At 42.0% G+C, this 23,808-nt stretch overlaps 1 protein-coding gene across 5 annotated transcripts in view; it reads right to left on the bottom strand.

Moving 5' to 3' along the window:
* The window catches only part of SLIT2 (slit guidance ligand 2), a 349,041-nt gene that overhangs the window by 31,103 nt on the left and 294,130 nt on the right, over positions 1-23,808 (bottom strand). For 3 of the 5 annotated variants that reach the window (XM_066384204.1, XM_066384205.1, XM_066384208.1), the window contains 4 exons: positions 17,265-17,389; positions 17,042-17,139; positions 15,615-15,754; positions 11,605-11,631 (listed from right to left, as the gene is read on the bottom strand). In XM_066384204.1, the coding sequence (XP_066240301.1) occupies positions 11,605-11,631; positions 15,615-15,754; positions 17,042-17,139; positions 17,265-17,389 (390 nt within the window). The remainder of the gene's footprint in view (positions 1-11,604; positions 11,632-15,614; positions 15,755-17,041; positions 17,140-17,264; positions 17,390-23,808) is intronic. The other 2 variants (XM_066384206.1, XM_066384207.1) reach the window with 1 other exon arrangement.

Below are 23,808 nucleotides of genomic sequence, written 5' to 3'. Positions count from 1 at the left end.
GATGCAACTATTGAAATGTACTCATCTAGGTATAATATCAATTTGAAGAGCTAGGTATTTTTTCTGTCTCTTAAGAAGAACTAATTGCACTAAAAGTCTCATATATTGCTTTTATAAGAAAGTTTTCTGTGATATAAAGAGGTTTTTACATTGTATATATGATGGGATATTTTTAAACAGGGTTTATTTAAAACTTTTCACTTTTAAGTACTACACCTTGATGATATGTATTCGTTATAATTTATTGGCTCTCCGAAATGAAATATCACTTTTCGTTTTTAAATCAAATCTATTTGATTAAATTCAGGCACTTTACAATAGTCTATATACAAAGCAGTTTGTAAAAATTGGTGATAGAGGGACGGTTTGAGATACATAATAAATACCAGTCTGGGTGGTTTTCGTGTTATATCTAAATTAAAAAAAAATTGTTTTAAAAATAAGAAATGGGATATGTTTTACTTTTATTCACTTTGAGCTGATTGCATTTAATCCAGCCCAATCCAATCCATTTAAGCCAGGGGTCCCCAAACTACGGCCCGCGGGCCACATGCGGCCCCCTGAGGCCATTTATCCGGCCCTCGCAGCACTTCCGGAAGGGGCACCTCTTTCATTGGTGGTCAGTGAGAGGAGCATAGTTCCCATTGAAATACTGGTCAGTTTGTTGATTTAAATTTACTTGTTCTTTCTTTTAAATATTGTATTTGTTCCCGTTTTGGTTTTTTACTTTAAAATAAGATATGTGCAGTGTGCATGGGGATTTGTTCATAGTTTTGTTTTTTTTTATAGTCCGGCCCTCCAACGGTCTGAGGGACAGTGAACTGGCCCCCTGTGTAAAAAGTTTGGGGACCCCTGATTTAAGCCGAGCTAAATCGTAGGTCGTAAGGACTTAGTGTGTGATGCTCTGTGCTAGAGGCAGCGGCTACAAGGATGGACGTGACGGACACTGTCCTCAGTCGGCTCCCAATCTCCCAGGAGAGACAGTCTGAGCTGGAGCCAGAACACAGAGCAAGAACTTCAGCCCTCAGAGAAGAAAACAGAGCTGACTCCCTTATCCTGCACCAGGTATTTCTCCAGAAACTTGGTGTGGAAAGAAGTGAGAAAAGAGATGGCGCTAAGTAACTGCTGGCTAAAACAGACGGTCAAGAGCGGAATCAATCACAACTTTAAGACTAAGCATGCCACCTTGAACATGAAAAGCTATATCAGTGTCAAGCATTTCTTGTTTTTCTTCTTCTCCCTCTTTATTTTTGGTATGTGTGTAGTCAGAGCAAGATTTGAGTTAGTGAAAAAAATGAGGAAAAAAATATTAAAAAATAAGGGCCCGCCTGAGATAATGTCATCTCAGTGGCTGCCTCCCTTCCTGACATGGTCAAATGTGAGGTGACAGCAAGGAAAAGTGGCAATGTTCTTTATGTACTACACATAGTTAATGTCATCATCTATTATCCTGCAAGCAGGTCTTGTTTTTAACATGGCAGCAGCAAAGATCGGAGAGGCTGAGGTCAGTGTGATGGAATATAGGTTAAATGTCAGTGCCCACGAACCCTTCCAGAGAGAGGGGTCAGACCCGGACTCCATACTTTGGCTCCCACTCAGGAAGTCCTCTTTATTTACTTCTGGCCCCAGATCTTCAAAGGTCCCTAGTGACAAAAGAGTAGTGTGGCATACCCTGGTGGTCTGGCATATGTGATTTCACTTCTAATCAGACAAGAAGAATAAATTTCCTTGTGCTTCTAGTTCTCAGCCTTTTTGATGAGAAGTTACAAAGGTGTGTGTGTGTGTGTGTGTGTGTGTGTGTGTGTGTGTTGCTTGTGTTTTCAAGAAATAGAGAGTTGGTCAACCAGGGAGACTGATGGCACCTCTTCCGGATGTCAGAGTTAGTGAATGATGTGCTCCAACTTGTGAAGAAAAAGTACCGCATGTCCCAAACAGAGGTCAGAGGTGTTGGTTTTTTTTTTGTAAAAAAGTGACATCTAGCTTTGGAATCACTTCCTCTTGAACGGCCAGGTAAATACGGCAGAGAGCCAAACTCTACAGTTGCAATGTACAAGCTGGGAGGGAGCCGGGCAAGGATGATGACCACTTCCCTGAACGGGGGTGATGCCTCAAAGCCCATTCCTGATGTGGAGCTACTATTTATTATTTCCTGAACACCTGTAAGTGTGGTTTTTCAGAAGAATTCCATGGAGTGGTGGTGTGACCATACATCCTGGCTTGCTCAGGACAGTCCTGGTTTACAGCCATTGTGCCAACGTAATTATCGACAGAGCCCCCGTGCACTCACACGGATGGCCCCGATGTGGAGGGCATATAGGGCGGTCACCTCGTAGGTGGAGCGGTGAAAGCTGAACCCTTGGGGTCACTGCTCTGTGTGGAGTGAGGTGTGAGCAGGCGCAAAGGGAGAAATCATAGGGAGAAACGACTCTTCCCGGGAGAGGTGACAGTCAGGTGGCTGAGTTAGGCCTTGGAACGGCCTTCTGCAATTCATTCAGTATCAAAGAGTGGACCGGTTGCAGAGGAGTGAAATATTTTATTGTTCGGGCCCCAGTTCTTCATCGGGAAAATGAGGTTCAGAAATGAATGTGTATCAGGTCCACTGAAGCTCTGAAAATTCTTTTAAAAGAATGCTCTCTAAAGAGACAGATAATGCAGATAAGTTGGCAGAGGGAGCAGCACGCTGAGTTGCACAAAACAACATTATCGCATCCGGTGGTGAAAACAAAGTGTCAGCATTGCCCGGGGCCCCCTAAGGCACCAATATGGGGAATATTACTGCAATGAGGCAGAAATCTCAGCGTGCGCTGATGGCTCTTCCGGGAACTTGTACCTGCAGGTGCCCTAGCCGCCTGCTTCATTTCAGATCTGTGACCCTAACTGGGGCTAATAATGTTCCTTTGAAACACAGGGGTCCCCCCGCCCTTATCTCTATTTGTGCTTCCGGTATCTTTTTGTTTACATTTCTTATTAGCAGACATATCAAAATAGTTTTATACCTGTCCTACAAACTTCTCTCATGATATCCATGGAGTGATATACCTATAACATTTTCTAATGATTTTTAACTTTATCCCATATTTTGAGGGCCAATTATGACGTGAGGGCCTGTGTTCACGCTTGGAGTCTAATGGTGGACCACAGTGACCACAAATAATGATGTCCCTATTCTCCTGGAGCTTACACATGAGAGGTGAAGGAGAAGAGAGAGAATCATCTCATGATTTCACAGGTGACTTTCAATGTGTTTGCGTGACCCGTGCCAAGCAGAAAGAGGTCACGGTGCTCTGGCAGAGGAACGGACTATAAGGGAGGTAGGTTACCTGCAGTGAGACGTGGATGTGAGGGACTGGGGGGATGGTGGCAGTGACAGCAGGTGTCAAGGAGAATACGAGCCTGGCAGACGGGGCGCGTGAGCCCAGGGAAGCCTGGTGCCGCAGGAGGCCACACAAGTCGGCAGAGGCCACCTGCTAGAACAGCTTTACTCTCTGAGCAGCGGGCACCACGGAAGGGTCTGAAGTTGGATGATGGTCAGACGACGTCTGCACTTGGAAAGGCACATGGTGGCTCCAGCAGAGGAGGGATTAGAGGGGAAGAGAGAAACGCCCATGAACGGCGGCTTCTCTTGTACTCAGATGGGGGTGGAGGAGATGCGGGTGGTCTGGAGAGGTGGTCAGGAGGCCAGCTAGACGGGAATTTGCAATGAACTGGATGAGGAGGGGGTTGAGCAAAGGAGTTGTTAGAACTTGCAGGTTTCTGATGTGTATACTTTGGAAGTACTTTGTAGTGACAGAGAGAACACAGAAGACCACGTTTTCTGGTGCAAAGATCAAAAGTTTTAAATTATAATGATGTGGTGTTCTGGGTTGAATGTGTCCTCGTGTGTGTGTGTGTGTGTGTGTGTGTGTGTGTGTGTGTGTGTGTGAGTGTGTGTGTGTGTTTCAGTCCTTCAGTACCTTAGAATGTAAACTTACTTGGAAATACTTCTTTATAGAGTTAAAATAAAATTGTTAGGGAGTGTCCTACTCCAATCTGGTTGATATTCTGATAAAAAGGAGAAATTCTGCACAGAAAGAAGAGCAACCAGGAGAGCGTGACCAGCTAGAGGCCAAGCAGGGAAACCTGCACTGGGGTCTCCCTCATAGTGCCCCAGGGGCCAGCACGGCTGACGTGATCTCAGCCTTCCAGACTCCAGAGCCGTGAGACAAAACATGTCTGTCGTTTAAGCCACCCAGTCTGTGGTACTTTGTTGTATTAGCACTAGCAAACCAACACAAGTGGTAAACTCTAAATTAATCAAGGGTTTGGGTGGGGAATAAATGTTTTAACTTATGATGCTGTTTCCTTCTTTCTTTCCTCCCTCCCTCCCTCCCTCCTTCCCTTCCTCCTTCCCTCCCTCCTTTCCTTCCTTTCTCTATTATGTCTCTTTCCTTTCTTTATCCATTCCATGTGGTTATTCTCTCCTAACTTCAAATTTTCTTCCAGGTCTCAGAGCTTCTTGAACAGAGTCTGGAATATGCAAAGAAAGGAAAGGGCGTGGTCCATGGCCACGACCTCTGCATTTCAAAAGCAGCAAGGACTAAACAGAGCACAGCAGAGTAGTCTGGCCTTACTTCTGTTTGCTGCTGGGCCGGAGGGCTCTCTGTAAGCACTGTGAGTCTTCGTTGACTTGGACTAATAAACCCTCAGCCCTCTCTCCAAGGGGAGCTGGTGTTACCAGTTAGGATTTGCAGGATGGACTATGCAAACAGTGATTAGTGCCAATTATGTATGAATTAGGATATTAAAGGTGACAAAGGCAAGAGAACCACAAACTTTGGTGCCTTAGAAGGGGAGAAAAAGGTATAACGCCTCGTTCTACCAACTCCAGTATAAATTTGGAGATTGGCTTGAACTTAAAATAACAACTAGACTAAAAATAACTACTCATGTCTTTATTACCCTAGTTATAAAAATAATAATCTTTGAAAGTGTTTTATAAACTTAAATTATGTCAAAGACATTAACACTCAACACAAGTGGAGGATATCTGAGTTGAATCCTGCCATCAATATGATTTACATTTCCCCCCCACACACTTGAATTTCTTAAACAATACTGGCTTAACTCATGACACTGTTGCAAATTCTTAACTATAGTGACACTTTGGAAATGAATAATGAAAATTCCATCTAGCCCGTGGCAGTCAACATTAAATGTTTCCTGAAACTAATAATACTGTAAAAAGAAATTACACTTGTAATAGTAATCATTTATATGCACTCTGGAGTGAGAAATTTTCATTTGACCAAAATAGAAAAGGTGCTTTAGTGTAATAATTTTTATAATTCAGTATTAGGGGAAAATATTTTTATCCTACCCAATAAACAACGAAAGGGTGAGCGTGACAAAGTCCTTACCCTGGAGGTTACAGTCTGGGTAATTTAGAGAAATAAGATGCCAAATTTTCCAGCACCTCTTACAAGTTTTATTTAGTGACTGGACTATGGACCATTTAGAAACTGGATGAATGACTTATTATTCTTTTTATTTATTCTTGAAAACTATACTACACAGTCTCCAAATTCATTATTATTCTTAAAGAGATTTGTTCAATTTGTAAATTGGGCTAATCAGAGGCAACTTTTGAGGAGTTACTGGGTGAATGATTAATTGCTTTCTATCTACCAAGAAATATGGGCCAAGCATGTCTCACATAGACTTATTCAGTCCCCAAACCCTGCTCAGTGAAAAGAGGTGCGTCATTTTGTCCCTGAATTAGGATTTCTGGAATTTCCCACTTCGAATCAGTCTCTTTAAAGCACTCATTTGTTTCACAGTAATGGAGGCACAGGAAAGGGCAGATATGAATTAATAAGTATTTCGTCTGAATCTTTCCGAAAGTTAGATGTATAAATTCAGGTTGGACATTTCTATCTACAACAAAAATGATTTTAGATATGGGTAACATGGCAATGCTGGAACCTTTAACTGTTGCTCATTTCTGCTAATGTAGCCGGATTAATTTCTTTTTTCTGTGAAACGGAGAAAACCTCAGAGCCCATTTGAGGACTCATAGATAATGATGGGGGTAGGAAGGGTTCTGGGACTGATGTTGCAGCCTGTTCTTGTTCCTATTCATAAACTGCACCAAACTAGTGTTTTGTGTGTGTGTTTTTTTTTAAATACAAAATGATCATTGGTATTGACAATAATGAAAAGGGAAATTTATGACAGCAGTCTGAATACCTGGATCAGAATTCTAGTGTTAAAGCTAATCTGTTATGACATTTTCAAATATACTTGCAACAAGGGAGGAAATCTGGTTGAATTCCTGACAGGATTCCCAAGACACCAATTTTTGAGGGTCAGATGCATCATTCTTCAAATATCTGAAGGACTATAGAGCTTTTACTTGGCTCAAGAAAAAACCTAACTGAATGGCACCAGTTATACTCTACTTGCATTGGCACAGCAAGAAGGGTATCAGAGAGCAATCCATTAAATAAAATAAACAAGATTTAATTTCTTAACAGTACAGTGCTTGGGGACAGGGGACAGATAATTTTACTTATAGTTATATGTTTGTACCTCTTTATTCCCATTGCATTAACTAGTAAATTATCCGGTACAAACTTGATACCTGAAGGCTGCTGAAGAATGTGGAAGATAACACTTATTTGATTGCATCTTAAAGGAAAATGTTTTTTGTTGCTGTTGTTTATCGTTTGTTTAATGGAAGAGATGTTTTACGTGTTAATAAAAGAGACCCAGCTGGCATGAGGGACAATGTGAGGTAGCAATGAGGGACTGTCAGGAGCACAGATCTGTGCTGTGACGTCGGCCCGAGGTACACGCCCCCGTGCTGGGTGGGCCAGGCGGGCAGCCCGCGGACTCAGACATTCCTGCAGTGTTCGTGCGCCAACCAGGGACAGTCCCTGGAGGAGGTGGTACGGATGAACCGCGAGTCCAGGAAGAGTGTGGCTGAGGCCTCACGTGGCATGTTTGAGAAAGGGGAAGCTAAACGGATCCGAGTCATTCTCATCGTCGAATTTTAACAATTCCATCCAACTCCGATCAGAAATTGTGCATGTCCCATTGGTCTCCTATTTGTGTCGAGCAAATCACTCGCCCTCCCTCCTCTTCCCGACCTTGTCGTGTAGCAGGGGGACGGGTGACGTGAGCAGAGAGTGGACACAGCTGATGGGATCATGGGAGCCACCTCAGGATGGGTTAATTGCATTGGACTGGAAACAAAAGTATTTCTATTTTCTTCTCTTCTGCTAACCCAGGCCAGAACTATTTACTACACGCTCTGCTCAAGGTTGGAATCCCAAACACCACAGCATGTGAGCATGGCCAGATGCCCTGTTTCCTATCTTGTCACTGCTGATGGGAACAACTGGCTTTCTTTCCATTACTAAGAAAAGGATTATTGACAAAGAGGGTGTTTCTATTTCTTATTTGTTAAAAGAGTCAACTCTTCCTGAAGATTCTTCTCCATAACCTGCGGCTTTCTTATTTGTGTTGACTGTCTTGAAATGTATCCTGTCGATTAGAAATAGCTAACCGACCTTCACCATATGATCAATAGACAGTCCAGGCCACACCCACTTCTTAAAGCTGAATTAAATCCCCATGTCCGTATAGAAATACAGGAACCTGGTTTTGCAGGGCCGTGAATTCCTGAAGGTATGCAAGCCACTAATAACTGTCCTCTTGGTATCAAAAGGGCGCAGAATGGCGCACGTGCACAAGCAGGGCATAGGCACAGAGCGACCTCATGAGATGAAGGTAATCACAATTCAAAACAGGAGAGCTCAAGGAATTGTGCTATAAACGCAAATATTAGAATGTTCCCGATAAGAACAATTATTGTATGTTCTCACTTTTTGTTCTAAATGATATAAAACGGATTGCTCCACTATGTTTGTTTGCCAGAAAGTATGATTCGTCTCCAGAGTCAGAACAATGTTTCGCTTTGCTTACGGATTAGCAGAGTAACTATATTATAACATTAACTTTCTTCAGATATGAGAAACGATGACTTTGTACTGGCAAAATAACTGACCTAGTATGAACTGGCAGCGAGAACGGAAGCCAAGGATTTGGCCTGGTAGACGAGGATAATGTTTTATGCATTTTTGTATCACTTTGGATGCTTAGCACAGTGTCCCGCATAAGGTATTTTCTCAATAAATATCTTTTAAATTTTTAAAATGGAAAAACCTACCTCCCCAATAAATAAACAACAAAAAAAAGAGGTCTTTTCAGTACTTCCTCATTGGAACATTAATAATGGAGCCAATAAATAATGCTCTAAATAATGGAGCCAATTCCAACAGCTACTGAAACTACAGAAATATTTAAATCCATTTTCAAAATAAATAAATCCAAAGGCTTGGTTAAGCTAAAGTGTTGTTCTGGGCTCAGTGGTCCCTACCTATGAACTGAAGAGCAAACAGAATCATTAAAATGTTTTCCGAGATTCAGAGGCATTTAAGAAGGCTTTGAAAGGTTGGAAGATGAACGCAAACCACACAGTATCATTAGGCTGCCAAAGTATTCTCTCGAGTTAAAACAGACTGCAGGTATGTCTACAACTATAGTGACTTTGATAGAAAGACCTTATACATCTCCAGGAAGAATTAATAACAGAAGGAGTCACTATTTTTAAGAGATCATAAAAATCCAAAAATATACAAAAAAAAAAAAGCTAAAAAAAAATGCAACCAAATCCAAGAGTTTTTCAGCTTTTAATATTTCCTTGCACTTCAAAGTAGAGTAAAGGGGAAAAGAGAACCAAAGACTTCACCCTAACTAAAGTCTTTCCACTTGAAGTGAGCATAAAAAAACATAATTTTTTTTTTCCAAAAAAGATAGTACTGAAAAATATGGGGAAAGAAACTTCCTTCACACATATACTTTCCTTTGGGTGAAATTTTCTGTATCAAAATAACTATGAAAGCTCTTATGCCATCAGGGATGACATCAAATCATCTAAATGATGCCAATGTAGTGATGATGTTTGGACTTAAATGATACAAAACATTTACTTCTGCCATATAGGACAGCCCCTGATATTTCTGGAGTATAGACAGGTGGCATTTTACAGTGTTTTCCCATATATTCTTCCACGTAAGTCTGAGACATCTATGTGACGTGAGACAGATGTCATTACCACTGTTTCACAGGGGGAAATAAAAAGATGAGAAGAGGTCCCAGATTTGACCGAATATTAGGGTCAGAGACCTGAGCTTTTCCCATTAGCTATAAAGATTCATCAGTATCCCACCTGCCCTAAGTGACGAAAAGTGTCCCAGTCATCAGGACAATTAAATTAATTAATTGCACAGGCATTGGTTAAACACTCTTTAGGTAGATAAAATAGATGGCTTGCTTACACCTGATTTTGGGACCACCTTGACTCTTTTCAAACGCATTTAAGAAACCATTGTGTGTAGCATGCTGAACAGAAGACAGAGGAAAAGCCTGCTTGGTATCACCATTTAGTAGGGGCCACTGTGGGACACACAAGGATTCTGAACCTGGAAGATGGCAGCAGATAAGAAAGGACTGGTCCAGGTCAAGCTCCCAAAGTTAGAGTACATGCCGTGGGGCCTGTTAGACACGGGCTTGCACCTGGACTCCTGTTTACAAGGTGTGTATTCTGGGGAAGGGTTTTCTCATTGTTTTATACAAGTTATTGTTTAATTCCTCATTGTTCATATCGATGGGGATTTAAAAAATTAACCATATGTCAGCTAATTACAGAACTTCTTTTTATGTGAGAAAATTACCCTCAGTGTTATAAAGAACCTGAATTTTCGTTTCTAGTCAAGTTTTGGACTGAAGAATAGAGAATGGTTTGACTGCTTTTAAAGGCAAATTCAGTCAGCAGCGGATTCTTGGAAATAAAAGACATCTTTCATAAACATAAGTATGAAATTTAGTCAACACACGAAGCCACGTGGTGATTTAAAACAGTATCACACTGCCAAGCTTGCTCCTGAGAGTATATGGAGCTATTTAAGGCCATATTCCTGTGACAGAATAATTGCTATTATGTTTCTGAGATAGAACCAAACCTCAGACATCGCTGCCTGAGACCACCAATTGCTTCAGTACTTGTAAAAAGGAGAGATGGCGTTTGACCAAGAATGGTACTGCATGCATTAATCCACAGAGAATTCACCAGGCTATATTTTTACATTTAAAATAAGAAAACACATTTTCATATTTTTCAACTTAACTCAGCATACGGTACCAGTAAAGGATCGAACACACTAAGTCGCCTGAACAATGCAACATAAAGAAATGCAGTCCTCAGCAAGAGGAGACAGGTGAGCTGCTGTATAACACACCCATGTGAGCTCTACGTTCCTTCTACCCATGCGTCACATGCAATGGGAACTGTCGAGACAAGCACACATTAGGCTCCTTATAGGGTGCTGTGCCTGCACCTGGCACTTGAAGACTTTTGGTCAATGGAATGAGTGTTATTAGTAATAATTCTGAATCTCTAAGATAACATTTCACAAAGGTTCCATGATGCATCCTCAGACATGCCTGCTACCCTCGTCAGTTCTAGGACTTCCTTTTCTGGGCCCTAATGTATAATATTTGGGGAGCCACGTGGACCATACTGATGTCAATGATTAGATATGGCTCTTTTTTTTTTTTTTTTTTTAACAGAGACAGAGTCAGAGAGAGGGATAGATAGGAACAGACAGACAGGAACGGAGAGATGAGAAGCAGCAATCATTAGTTTTTCGTTGCACGTTGCACCACTTTAGTTGTTCATTGATTCCTTTCTCATATGTGCCTTGACTGCGGGCCTTCAGCAGACTGAGTAACCCCTTGCTTGAGCCAGCGACCTTGGGTCCAAGCTGATGAGCTTTGCTCAAACCAGATGAGCCTGCACTCAATCTGGCGACCTTGGGGTCTCGAACCTGGGTCCTCTGCATCCCAGTCTGACGCTCTATCCACTGCACCACTGCCTGGTCAGGCTATATATGGCTCTTTTTAGGCTTTACAAAATACTACCTAGTACTCACGACATACTATATAGTATGAATTTGACCATGTCATTCTATAAATCAACCTCTTGGGGTTTGTAATATTTATTTTACAAAATGTTTTAATACATATATGTGCTTTTCAATATTTCCCATTTCAAATTACTAAAGATATAGAAGTTTTTAAAAAAATTCCCGATATTGAATAAAATTTTCTATCTATACCCTATCTGATATACTAAATGTACACCATGGTATGTTTCATGGTATAAATAATTCGTATTCATGATCTGTTTAAAAGAGTAAAAGCATATAGACGAGTAGAAAGTAGAAACTACTAGTCTTTCTTTTCAGCCACACCCCTTCTTCCCACTCACAAGGGTTCCTTCACAGCCTTCTAGAAATTGTGACAGTGCATTTCAGAAACTCCTTTAATAGTGTTTGACCTGGCTACACTTATGTCAAGGGTCTGCATGACTGAGGCAACATATTCACTTCAGAGTTTCTCAACAGTGCTTTTACCATGTATATATATCATACAATCCAAGTAGCTTTCAAAGAAAGAGGGAAACAAAAATAAAAATCATAATAGACTTAAAAGGCAACTAACCTTTTTCCACCTCATTCAGATTAGCAGCTGGCAGCGACAAAGACAGAAGAGACAAAAGACTTTTTACATTGCGATACAACAGCAGAGCACAGGAAGCTAGAGCATTTAACAGCGGAGGCCAAGGGGCAGGGGGCAGAGGGAAGCAACGCTCAGGTTCCTTACCTACGGCAGGCCAAGCACACAAGCATGGAGGAAATGAGATCGCAGGGAGCCAGAGATCTGCGTCTCACCTGGGTGGCTTACCGACTGGCATTAACTTTTTACCACGTGCACTGAATGGTGTGTGGGTGGGCACGGCAGGATGGGAGAAAACAGAGATAATGGTACAAAATGGAAGCATTCACATGTTCTGAATGTGTTCCACCAAATGTATTCTCATCTTTATGTGCCCAACTGGTATGGAAACTTTCATTGGCTGAATGTATGGGTGGAGCCCCAGTCAGGGACCCTGTGGGTCACACTGTGATTGGTTTTCTATCATCTTTGCATGTGGTCCCCAGGAGAAGAGGGTTGATTAAGAAACTCGGTCTTTAACAGAGCAGAGCAGGTTCTGGCTCTTAGGAAACACGCCAAAGCACACGTTTCCCAATTCAACCCCGAAGCTCACGGAGAATGTAAGAAAAGGCATCACGCGTCCGGCGTGCAGCGCCGCCAGGTTTGTAACCGTCATTTTTATAGGTTTTGAGCTGGTATAATTTCAGGAATTCCTTAAAAATTTGCCTTCAAGAAATGCCTTGGTTTGAGATAGGATATAATAACGATTTAAAAAAGATTTAAAAATCGGAAACAATCTCTCAAGCTAAAAATAAAACTCCTAGAGTACATTTTTATAATTATTTGTTTAGCAACTTTGGAGTCCTACATGCTCAGTCCTTAGGGTAGTGATTTTAATTTAAAATCATACTGAATTAAACTTTTCAAAAATTATCCTTGTTGGGAGAGTATTAGCAATCAGCAACCATATATCATATAACTAGACTAGATAATGAATTGAATTAAGTAGAAAACAATAATTTTTATAACTGTGGGTCGGGGGGGAGGGCATAACAAGGTTTAAATAATGAAAAAACAATATTGACTCTTAAAATTTATGTTGTTAATTCCTGCAACAGAAAAGAGCAGATAGCTTTGTCCTCTAATAAATCAATATCTATTTACTGTGATGTGCCAGTCACAAGGGCTTAAATGAACTTAATAAATTTAGCAAGGGCTGCTCCTTTTACTCTGAATATTTGTAGTCATGGGTTGTAAGCTGCCCTTCACAACAAGGCTTCCCCATCAGATTGCTTTCAAATACCTGAATTCTCTCCGCCAACAGTATGTCCATTCTGACTCTCACCCTGATGCCGAATGTAAAACCTTTCCCCATAATAATTTACAAGCTTTTTCCATGAAATTTTATTTGTTCCAACAAAAGAGTTCACGTTCTCATTTATGCCTTGGGGGCATGAAGTAAAAAAAAAAAATCTTCAAACAGAAAGCAACTTGTGACTTGAATGATTTTTAAACAATGACAACATTATTATATGCCCTGAGCATAGCAGGGTTTCTGTTCCCAGATCTCACGCTCATTAATCAGACTCCGAACTTCCATCTCCAACAATACGGCCACATTATAAGAAAATTCCTCCCTAACTGAAGACTTGGATGAAGCAGGATATAAAACTCTAGAGCCCAATTTATACTTTCCTATAATTAAGGCCACTATGTGGCACTGATTTCAAAATCTGCAGATGGTTGTTTGATATTTTGTAAATGAGCTCACTTCACATATGGACAAAAATACTTCAGTTAATAGATGAATCACAAAAGGGCCTCGTTTAGATATTTGCTCTCATGCCAAATCGTCTAACTCTTCATTGCCCACAAGACTCAGCCCAGAGTTATAGTGGTAATATCTTTATGCTGTTAAGTTTCTATTGAGCTCCATATTTTTGTTTATACTTTGCCAAAATCAAGGCAAACTGATATCTGCAATAGCTATGCTTAAAGAGACTGCAAGACTCGCAGTTCTTGTTGAGAACCAAGTGGCTCTTTACAGTTAGTCTTGGCAGGTACCCACACGGCAGTTTTTATAGATGTCTCATTTTGGCTAAAAAAAAAAGTGGTTTTGTTAAGTTTTTTTTTTTTTTTTTAAATGTTTGAAAGAAAGAGATCTAGCACAGAGAGATGAGACTTCATAATACTTCTCAGAGGAAGCGGCAGTGAACGGAATTGCTTCGGTGGAGGAAACGTATGCTCAAGAGGATCAGGTGCAGGAAGGGAGCTTGGAACGTGAAGGATGAAAAGGTCAAAGACGCAAAAGAAATGGACAGGGAATAAGGCCCAGCAAATCTGAAGCCAAAGCAAAAGGACCCTCCAAACCAACTCAGAAGTCTCTGTCCCCTTCTATAATTGACCATAAAAAAAATAAAAATAGAAAAGGCAGGTAAGAACCCAAACACTGCAGTGCTTTCAAGCCTTGGTGGTCAACACCGAGAGGACCCCCCGCCCAATTCTTGGGTGCTGTGCTGTGGATCCCACTCGCGAGTCAAGGTGGGCTTGAAACGCTTTGGTCCAATTTGTTCTGCTCAGAGAATAGTGGTTTCAAAGGGCCTCAAAAAATTAAGTGATTTAAGCTCTTTCTAGAATGACTGGGACAATGGTGGGAAAAGGGAACTGTTTGATCTAGGTAAATCTAGGTAATGGATTTTAGTGCCAACAGTGGGCTTCTTAGATATGTCTGCATGAGCCCATCCAATAGAACTCAATGCTCAGGGGAGCTGCAAGGGCTTCAGAACCTGTGTGTACTGAACACACCCGCTACCCCTCATTAATACACAGTGTCAAAGAACGTGCAGATTCTGCCCACTGAGGAGCCCGAGGGCTGCATATATGTCATAGAGAAACTAGTGGGTACAACGTGTTCAAATTTCTACCGGAAACTTAGTACATTACTTTAAATGGCGTCAGGTGCTTCAAACCCCATTTATTCTAACTGGCATTTTCCCATCAAGAAGGGAACTTAGTGAAATGCAAAGTTTGGGTATTCCCTAAAAGCTTAAATTTCTATGCTTTCCCAACGAATCCCCGGGGCAGTTAAGCATAGAGATGTGATTTCATCTTTCATGTTTAGAGAAGTTAACTTTAGGCATCTACATGGACCCTGTGATACTCTTAACTAGGAATTACATCACATGGAAATGAATGCAATTAATAAAAAATACGCAGCAAAATGAGAATGATACCTTTGCAGAGAGTGACAGAATCTACTGCTCCATTTATTTTCTTACAGATAAAGTAGATATCCTTCTCTTTTTCTCTATCAGTGTGAAAACTAAGTGGTTTCTTAAGACAGGATTGTCATTGTGAAGTTTCTTATTCACAGCCACAAAAATAAATCAGAGTAGATATTCTGACATAATAGCCAAATTATAAACTTGATGCTGACTTTACAACAAATTGGTTCATCCGGGGAAGAGGTTAAGAAGGTTGAATAATAGTCTTAGAGATTTATCATCCCAAGGGACAAAAATCTCAGGAGAAAGGCGACAGTCTCAGAAGATTATTCAAGGTGCTCAATATTTTCCTACTTGTCTTTTATCTTGAAGGACATGAGTTACTAGAGGAAAATACTCATTAGTGAAGAAACAAGTATAGATACCCTCTCAAAGGCTTAATTATATTTTAAGTATCTAAAGAAATGCCCCTTTTCACATATGTATGGGTGGGTTGGTTTGCACAGGAAAAATGCTTTGTATGGGAATGTCAATCAGGTGTGAGACTGATAGCTTCTGCATGATAACTCCTTTTGTTTTGCTAGCTAGCATGACAAGATGGTTAGCGGAGCTTGGCGGGTGGTTCACTGGGTTGGCTAAAACCATCTGTAACTCCGTCTGTCCTTTACATTTAATTTCCCAAACACCTACCAGTAATGAACAACACAATGGTTTACTAAACACATGCAGCAGAGTGTCCACGATGTGTTCAGATACACAGATTGATGGCCGAGCATTTCCAATTCTTCCTACCTGTGTACTCAGGTGGGCAGAGGCATGTGTAGTTATTGATCCCATCGACGCACGTAGAATTATTCTCACAGTCATTATCTTCGCAGTCATCAATGTTGATTTCACAATGTTCTCCTTCAAACCCATCAGCACAAATACACCTGAATGCCAAAGAGCAAAAAAGGAAAAAGAAACAAACAAATGACAACAACAACAAAAAAACCCCAACATTTTAAAACCATATGGTCTAAATATTGAAGAAAAAAAACCTAAATACACTCACCAATTACAGAATGTTTAATTACAAAAAGTTGATTTTTAAAATGTTTTTAAATTATACATTGTAAGCATCAATTTAAGGTACAATCTTCCAAATCAGAAAAAAAATTTGAAAAAGAAATTAATGCTAGTTGCAAGATGGCAAATGCCACCCCGCCATGGTCCTATAAATCAACAGCTCTGGTATATTTGCAGGTCTAAAACACAAGCAAAGTTTACTTCATCTCAAGTTGAGTGCTAAAAAATAATTCATGCCTCTTTGCTCATCAGTGAGGAGGAACTGGTTCTGATTTTTAAAAAATTACGACACCTACTTCCTTCTCTGTAACATTCTTGATGTCTCAGAACAACAGCAACAAAGGAGAGAAATTTAAAACTAAAATTTCGTCTTCCTTGCAATTATAAAATGGGAATATTCCCTTTATGTCTCAAGAAATGCAATATTTTCAGTGGCGTAAAACATTGTACATTTTATCTTGATACGTATCAGAATAACCTTTGGAAAGCCTTGATGAAAGAGACAATTTCATAACAGAATGCAAAAGTGAAGCTTATTCATTATAAAAAGTGATTATTTCTAACAAGCTTTAGTAGTCCATTAGCATTCTTATGTGAAATTATTAGTGTCATTATAAGAACCCCATTTCATAATTCATGAAGTACATCTGAAGTAATTGTACCGTGTGATTAAATAACCCCAGATTAAAAATGTTCACAGCATGGTTGTCTACTCATACTGGGGCTTGGAAACGCTGTTCTGTTTCAGTGGGACCTACGCTGTATCATTACACACTGTCTTAAAAGCGATACACCCAACCACAGATGAATATATGCCTTGCAGTAGGAGACTAGTTGGCTATTAATTAGCACAAGGGAGCCACTACTTTGTCTTGACCTAATCTAACTCGATTAATCATAATGTGTGCATGTGCGTGCTTTTGAATTTCTTGGTTTTTGTAGCTTCCTGAGCTGAAAATACTGTAACATCTCTAATTGTTTCTACACTACAATGGCTCAGAGAGGGACTCAGATATATTGTTCTTATGAGTAGATGTGTGGCGTTCTTTTTAGAATAATGTTCCTTGATTTGGAAAAGGAAAACGCATATTTACTTAGTTATTCTTGCTCCAATACTTTAGACACATAACACAGACTAATGAGTGACCTACCAGAATCCATCTTTTTCTCCTTCTTTTAAGTGGCAGGTTCCTCCATGTTTACACGGGTTACTGATGCATGCATGAATCGGGACATCACAGTCCTGCCCCTGGAGAAGGAATGGCCAAGTAGAGTTAGGTGTAAATGAAGTCACAGTCAGCCCAACAGAGATGGCAGGCCCACCAAAGAAAGCTACATTTTCAGATCATGGCTTCTATGACAGATTCTACATACCTTGAATCCATAGGGACAGGTGCAGCGATAGAAGTCAACCGGGTCATTGTTACAAGTGCCATCATTTTTACATGGATTTGATAAGCAGGGATTACATTTAGCTAAAATAGTTACATCCACGGGACCTAAAAGTTAATTGAAAAAAGGTGAGAAACTGATGTTTTCTATTTTTTTGCTCACTTAAAATGATTTTAATGCTTTAATGTAGCAGTACATTTGTATACAAGTTATTGGTATATAAATCTCCTCCATGACAAAACCTGAAACCAGCATCATTATCTTACATTCCAGGATGCAACAAGAGGTCTATTCACGGAGACGGATGGTGAGACTGACATTGATGTGGGACTCTGGGTCTGGTTTAGTTGGTTAATATCTGGTGTTAATGGTGCCAATGTCACAGGGTCAATCCCTTCATGGGCTGACTAGCTCCTGTGGTTGAGCTCCATGGCCACTGCCTGCACCTTACACTTAGCCAGCTGTCCGAGGAATACATGGCATCCATCCCAAGGAGGACTCAGTGTGTGTGTGTGTGTGTGTGTGTGTGTGTGTGTGTGTGTGTGTGTGTGTGCATGGCACGTGCTTGCATATGTTGGGAGATAGGTGGTTGAATTTTATTAACAAGTAGAAATTTATCAGTTAAAATATAAATCCATCAATTAAATATAAAAGAGTGGCCCTGGCCGGCTGGCTCAGTGCTACAGCATCAGTCTGGCATGTGGATGTCCCAGGTTTGACTTCTGGTCAGGGCACACAGGAGAAGTGCCCATCTGCTTCTCTACCAATCCCCCCTCTTGCTTCTCTCTCTCTCTCTCTCTCTCTCTCTCTCTCTCTTTCTCTTCCTCCCCTCCTGCAGCCATGGCTTGATTGGAGCAAGTTGGCCCCGGGCACTGAGGATGGCTCCATAGCCTCTGCCTCTGGTGCTAAGAAGAGCTCGGTTGCTAAGCAATGGAGCAACGTCCCTGATGGGCAGGGCATTGGTCCCTAGTGGGCTTGCCAGGTGAATCCCAGTCAGGGCACATGCAAGAGTCTGTCTCTGCCTCCCCTCCTCTCACTGAGTAAATAAATAAATAAAAAAAATAAAAGAGTATACACCTGCCCCGATAACATTAGTTCAGCAGTATAATTTTCATAAAGGAGATAAAAAGCCACACCACTTTTATGCAAATGGGAATAAACCAAAAATGTAGTAATCTCCACTGTATCCCGTTCATATCCTTTAGGCTCAGTGTGTTAGTGCACTAGTGCAGGCGTGTGATGGGTGAAGGCTCGGTATCTTCCTCTCCCACAAGGACTTCCCACTGAAAGCATCTCTGCTTGCAGCCCCACGGTTTGGAAAATACAGTTTGAAAGACTCATGATCCACACAAGGTTTGGATTAAAGGCAGATTCCATTGCAGCCATTGTCCTTTGGCCACACGTGTGTATTCCGTCACTGGGGAGCAGGGTAGACCGGGTTCTGTCCCCGACACCCCCCCGTTCCCCCATTGCAGCCATTGTCCTTTGGCCACACGTGTGTATTCCGTCACTGGGGAGCAGGGTAGACCGGGTTCTGTCCCCGACACACCCACGTTCCCCCACTGCAGCCATTGTCCTTTGGTCACACGTGTGTATTCCGTCACTGGGGAGCAGGGTAGCTCGGCTTCTGTCCCCGACACACCCCCGTCCCCCCATTGCAGCCATTGTCCTTTGGCCACACGTGTGTATTCCGTCACTGGGGAGCAGGGTAGACCGGGTTCTGTCCCCGACACACCCACGTTCCCCCACTGCAGCCATTGTCCTTTGGTCACACGTGTGTATTCCGTCACTGGGGAGCAGGGCAGACCGGGTTCTGTCCCCGACACACCCACGTTCCCCCACTGCAGCCATTGTCCTTTGGTCACACGTGTGTATTCCGTCACTGGGGAGCAGGGCAGACCGGGTTCTGTCCCCGACACACCCACGTTCCCTCATACTGCTTCCTGTCTGCTGGCGAGAGCTCACTAGACTGCGTTTGGGCGGCTGTGAGATGAGGACACTCTGCCAGGGAGGTCTCTTTCTATATAAAATACAAATACTTTAATTGTGTTTCTGCTATCACTCGTCTCTCAGAAACGCTTTATCCTCATTGAGAGAGCAGCAAGGGTTCCAGCAGCGTCTTTGATCACACATTCATTTCCAGTCAAGTTATCTGAGTCGATGGACTGGCCTGGTCCCCTCCACTGTCATAACTCTGTCTGAGGGACCTTCACCCAAACAGTTGTATGACTTCTGTTCGCACGAACTACCTTTCATCGTATTTCTCTACAGATTAGAGCTTACGTGTGTGAGGTTTTAGGCTACCAACAAACAAACACTCGTTTGTTGTGTGAAGAGAGTGTAGCCATAAAAACTGCACATCTTAGCATCCCCTCCCCTTGGGGAGTGCCTGCCCATACACTTTTTACTTCTGGATTGGGAGTAAAATCCAAAATAGGATAGTTCTCTGTATGATTCTATTTTTCTATTAACAAAAAACCTGAAACGTAGAGAGTCCTCTTTTCTTTTTTTTTTTTTTTTTTTTCTTTCATTTTTTCTGAAGCTGGAAACAGGGAGAGACAGTCAGACAGACTCCCGCATGCACCCGACCGGGATCCACCCGGCACGCCCACCAGGGGCAACGCTCTGCCCACCAGGGGGCGATGCTCTGCCCATCCTGGGCGTCGCCATGTTGCGACCAGAGCCACTCTAGCGCCTGAGGCAGAGGCCACAGAGCCATCCCCAGTGCCCGGGCCATCTTTGCTCCAATGGAGCCTTGGCTGCGGGAGGGGAAGAGAGAGACAGAGAGGAAAGCACGGCGGAGGGGTGGAGAAGCAAATGGGCGCTTCTCCTGTGTGCCCTGGCCGGGAATCGAACCCGGGTCCTCCGCACGCTAGGTCTTCTTTTCTTTTAACCATTGGAAATGAATGACAGTTCTGGGGATGACTGTGTTCATGGGAAGGGGTGATGTTCGCTTCCAGTGACACCCCTGTCATTGAGGCAGGCCCTGCCACTGTCCCCTGCGCTGCTTCTTGCCAATCAGGATAGCTGAGGCAGTCTCTCTAGCAAATTTCGGCCAGAAAATTTCCGGAATGAGCACTGAAGTGATCCTTATAGAAACTTAATTTCTCAGCCTTCCCAACGAATTCATCAATTAAGGACAAACATCTGACTATTCAGCATCCCGCAGAAATGAATGGCGGCCATCAGTGAAAACGGCAGGTTAATGTCACCGTCCCCAGTGAGTGACTTTGTATTGCTCAAGTTATCACCTTTAGAATCAGCAATAGAAAAGGAAATATCTAACTGGTAATTGATCCCCTTAGCTAGGCTGGTAGAAAAAAAAAAAAAAAAAAGAATCCAATTTTGAACGAAGGTGTAGGATAAAGCAGATAATGCACCCCAGCAAAACGGCATGTCAGCAAATGCAAGGACTGGACACGTTCACCTGGCTACTTTCCAAGACCTTGAGAAACACTGTCCTTCTCCCTGTTGCTGCGCTTTCAACCTGGTAAGCCTGCCATCTGCACTGAGGAGCTCAGGGCTGACAGTTTCTAAGCTGACCCTATGAAACGTGACATTCTCCAAAAAATATGTTCGATTATTTACATGAGAAGGTAGAGATTAGGGGAAAGAAACTGGATGCATGGAGATATTTTGAAGAATTGTTTTAGGAAGAAAAACTGGATACATGAGTACATTAATAGAATATGCAGGTGACAACTTTGCCAGGTTGAAATAGTCCCTATCTAGTTTAACACAAGGTCGAAATTTATTTAACACACATCCACGGACCCATACCTTGTTAGCAAACACTCTCTAATTTCTCTACTTTGGTTTCTGATAGCGCTAATGCTGTTCAATTGTTTTCTACCTGGAAATACTTACTTTGGGCAGACAAGCAGAGGAAGACGGTTCTTCTCTTCAGAAGAACCCATCATCCTACATTCCTTGGACGTCTAGGAAGGAGTGTCAAAGTTTGCTGTGGCTTCCGTATGAGCTGCCACTGTATTTCATGCTCAGACATTCCTTAGCATCAAATACCATGCTTATAACAGCCCACTGAGATAGCTGTCATTATTTTCCTAACGTCACACATGCAAGTGACAAATCTGAGCTTACTCACTCAGCTTGACAGAACTCAGATTTCCTGTCCACCATAACTATGCATTCTGCTAAAAGGCTTCTCTAATTCCTGTTCCTGGACGTCTTCTTTTCACCTGGGACTGATCAAGTTCGCAAAATCCTGCAAGTGTTGGCTTCCAAAGTAAGTATTACTTACTGAAATACAAAGGAAGATTGCTGTCCCCTTGCACAGTTTAGCTGAAGAATCAAAATACCTTTTACCACACACACCGGCCCCTCCTGACAATCTCTTGAACTTGTGAGTCTTTTTGGTGACATCAGTATCCAGGTGGGGAACAGCAGCACAACACTGAGTTCTACCTCCTTCAAGTCGGTAAGGTTGATCGTCATGGCTATCATTCTATTTGCTTCTCCTTTTTAAAAATTCTCCTTTGAAAGTCTGTTCTTCCATGACAATTTGGAAATGGCATTTCAGAAGATGTCTGTAAGTTATATAAATTCCAAATAGCAGTGTCCTTTGATACGTCCAAATACCTTAATTCCCTTTCCTATTTCATTTCACCTAACTAAACCCCCTTCTTATAATGTGATTTATACAGCTACATGGTTTATCGAAACACGCTTATTTCTATATTTTAATCCCTTGGAACTATAGTTGACCCTTGAACGACTCAGGGATTAGAAACATTGAACTCCAAGCTGTTGAAAATCCACATAAAACTTTTGATTCCCCCAAAACTTGAGCTGTGTCTCAGTATCCATGGGGGATTTGTTCCAGGACTTCCAGTGGATGCCAAAATGGGCAGACATTCAAGTGCCCTATATAAAATGGCCCAGATCAACGAATGCGAGAGTCTGCCCTCTGCAGCCTCCGACTCCCAATTGAAGGTGGAAAACAGTACAGGTTTTTATATATATAATTCACATCTAAGTAAACCCACACAGTGCAAAGTCACGCTGTTCCAGGGCCAACTTCCCCTTGTGCCTGCTTCTCTCCTCTCATTCATCTTCCCACCTACATCGTGCTCTAAAACTACTGTCTCGCTCCTGTTTGTCTTCATTTCCCACTCAGGACACCTCCTCTGAGATCCTCTCCTGTAACGTTCTTGTTGAAGGGGCATGACAGCATTAATCTGTTTCTACAATAAGGAGAGGGTATCAAAGTTAAAGGCGACGCCAACAAAAGTCACAATGAAGAGGCGAAGAGAGCGCACAGATCTCCAGCAGCAAGCCAACACTGGCAGGGTTTTGCGAACTCGATCAGTCCCAGGTGAAAAGAAGACGTCCAGGAACAGGAATCAGAGAAGTCTTTTAGCAGAATGCATAGTTATGGTGGACAGAAAATCTGAGTTCTGTCAAGCTGAGTGAGTAAGCTCAGATTTGTCACTTGCATGTGTGACATTAGGAAAATAATGACAGCTATCTCAGTGGGCTGTTATAAGCATGGTATTTGATGCTAAGGAATATCTGAGCATGAAATACAGCGACAGCTCATACGGAAGCCACAGCAAACTCTGACACTCCTTCCTAGACGTCCATGGAACGTAGGGTGATGGGTTCTTCTGAAAAGGAGAGCCACCGTCTTCCTCTGCTTGTCTGCCCAAAGTTAACCCAGTCATGGGCCATTTAGAGCTTGCCATTGATTCATTCAGCACAAGGTCCTTGAGTGCTTTCTGACTTTGCCAAGGGCTGCTCGGATGTATTTCATTTTATTTGAAGGGCCTATTATTATTATCCAAGTCACAGACGGGGAATGCAAGTGGGCACCAAGAGATAATTACCCTTTAGGTAACAACGCTAAGAGTTAATGATTTTATATAATATTTTTAAGATAGCGACTTCGGTTTGTAAATTCGGTATGGGCAACCACAGGAATAGACAGCACAACACTGAATAGAAGGAGGGATTCTCTTTTCTTCTCTCCCTCTATTTAATTAAGCAGCTGCAGCTTGCTTCAGTGCAGCTTCGCCGTGTTCAGTCTTTTCTCCTTCCCAAAGTAAACTGGTTCCAAGAACTGTTAAATCATTTCTTAAACATTAGCCCTCAGCAACTGTGTGCCACAGAGGAGAAAAGAAACCTAGCTCTAGGGACACAGGATTTTACTGATGTCACGGAATTGAAAGAGGCCAGTCTAGCTAACTAGACTGAGTTAAGATTTGGTCCTTGATTTAAGAGAACTTTCTAGCACCAGCTATCTGGATTGGAAGTATGTTGAGCTTAATAATTCAAAGGGAAAATGAGAAGAAAGTTTGGCTAGCAATTTGTCTTTGTCAGTTGCTTTAATCTTTAGTGGAAGAACTGCCAGACCTCAGATCCATTAAAGCTCGTGGGCAGACTTGCTTACTTGACTCATATCACTAGCTACGCACCTGATACAAATATCGCCACCCACTGAGAATTGTGCCTCACTTTGATATATGACTAAGAGCTCTACACAAATTTCTAACTATATCTCACAGTC

Source organism: Saccopteryx leptura, chromosome 5 (genome assembly GCF_036850995.1).
Source record: "Saccopteryx leptura isolate mSacLep1 chromosome 5, mSacLep1_pri_phased_curated, whole genome shotgun sequence".
NCBI lineage: Eukaryota > Metazoa > Chordata > Mammalia > Chiroptera > Emballonuridae > Saccopteryx > Saccopteryx leptura.
The sequence above is the reverse complement of the archived record's forward strand: the minus strand, read 5'-3'. Positions and strand labels throughout refer to the sequence as shown.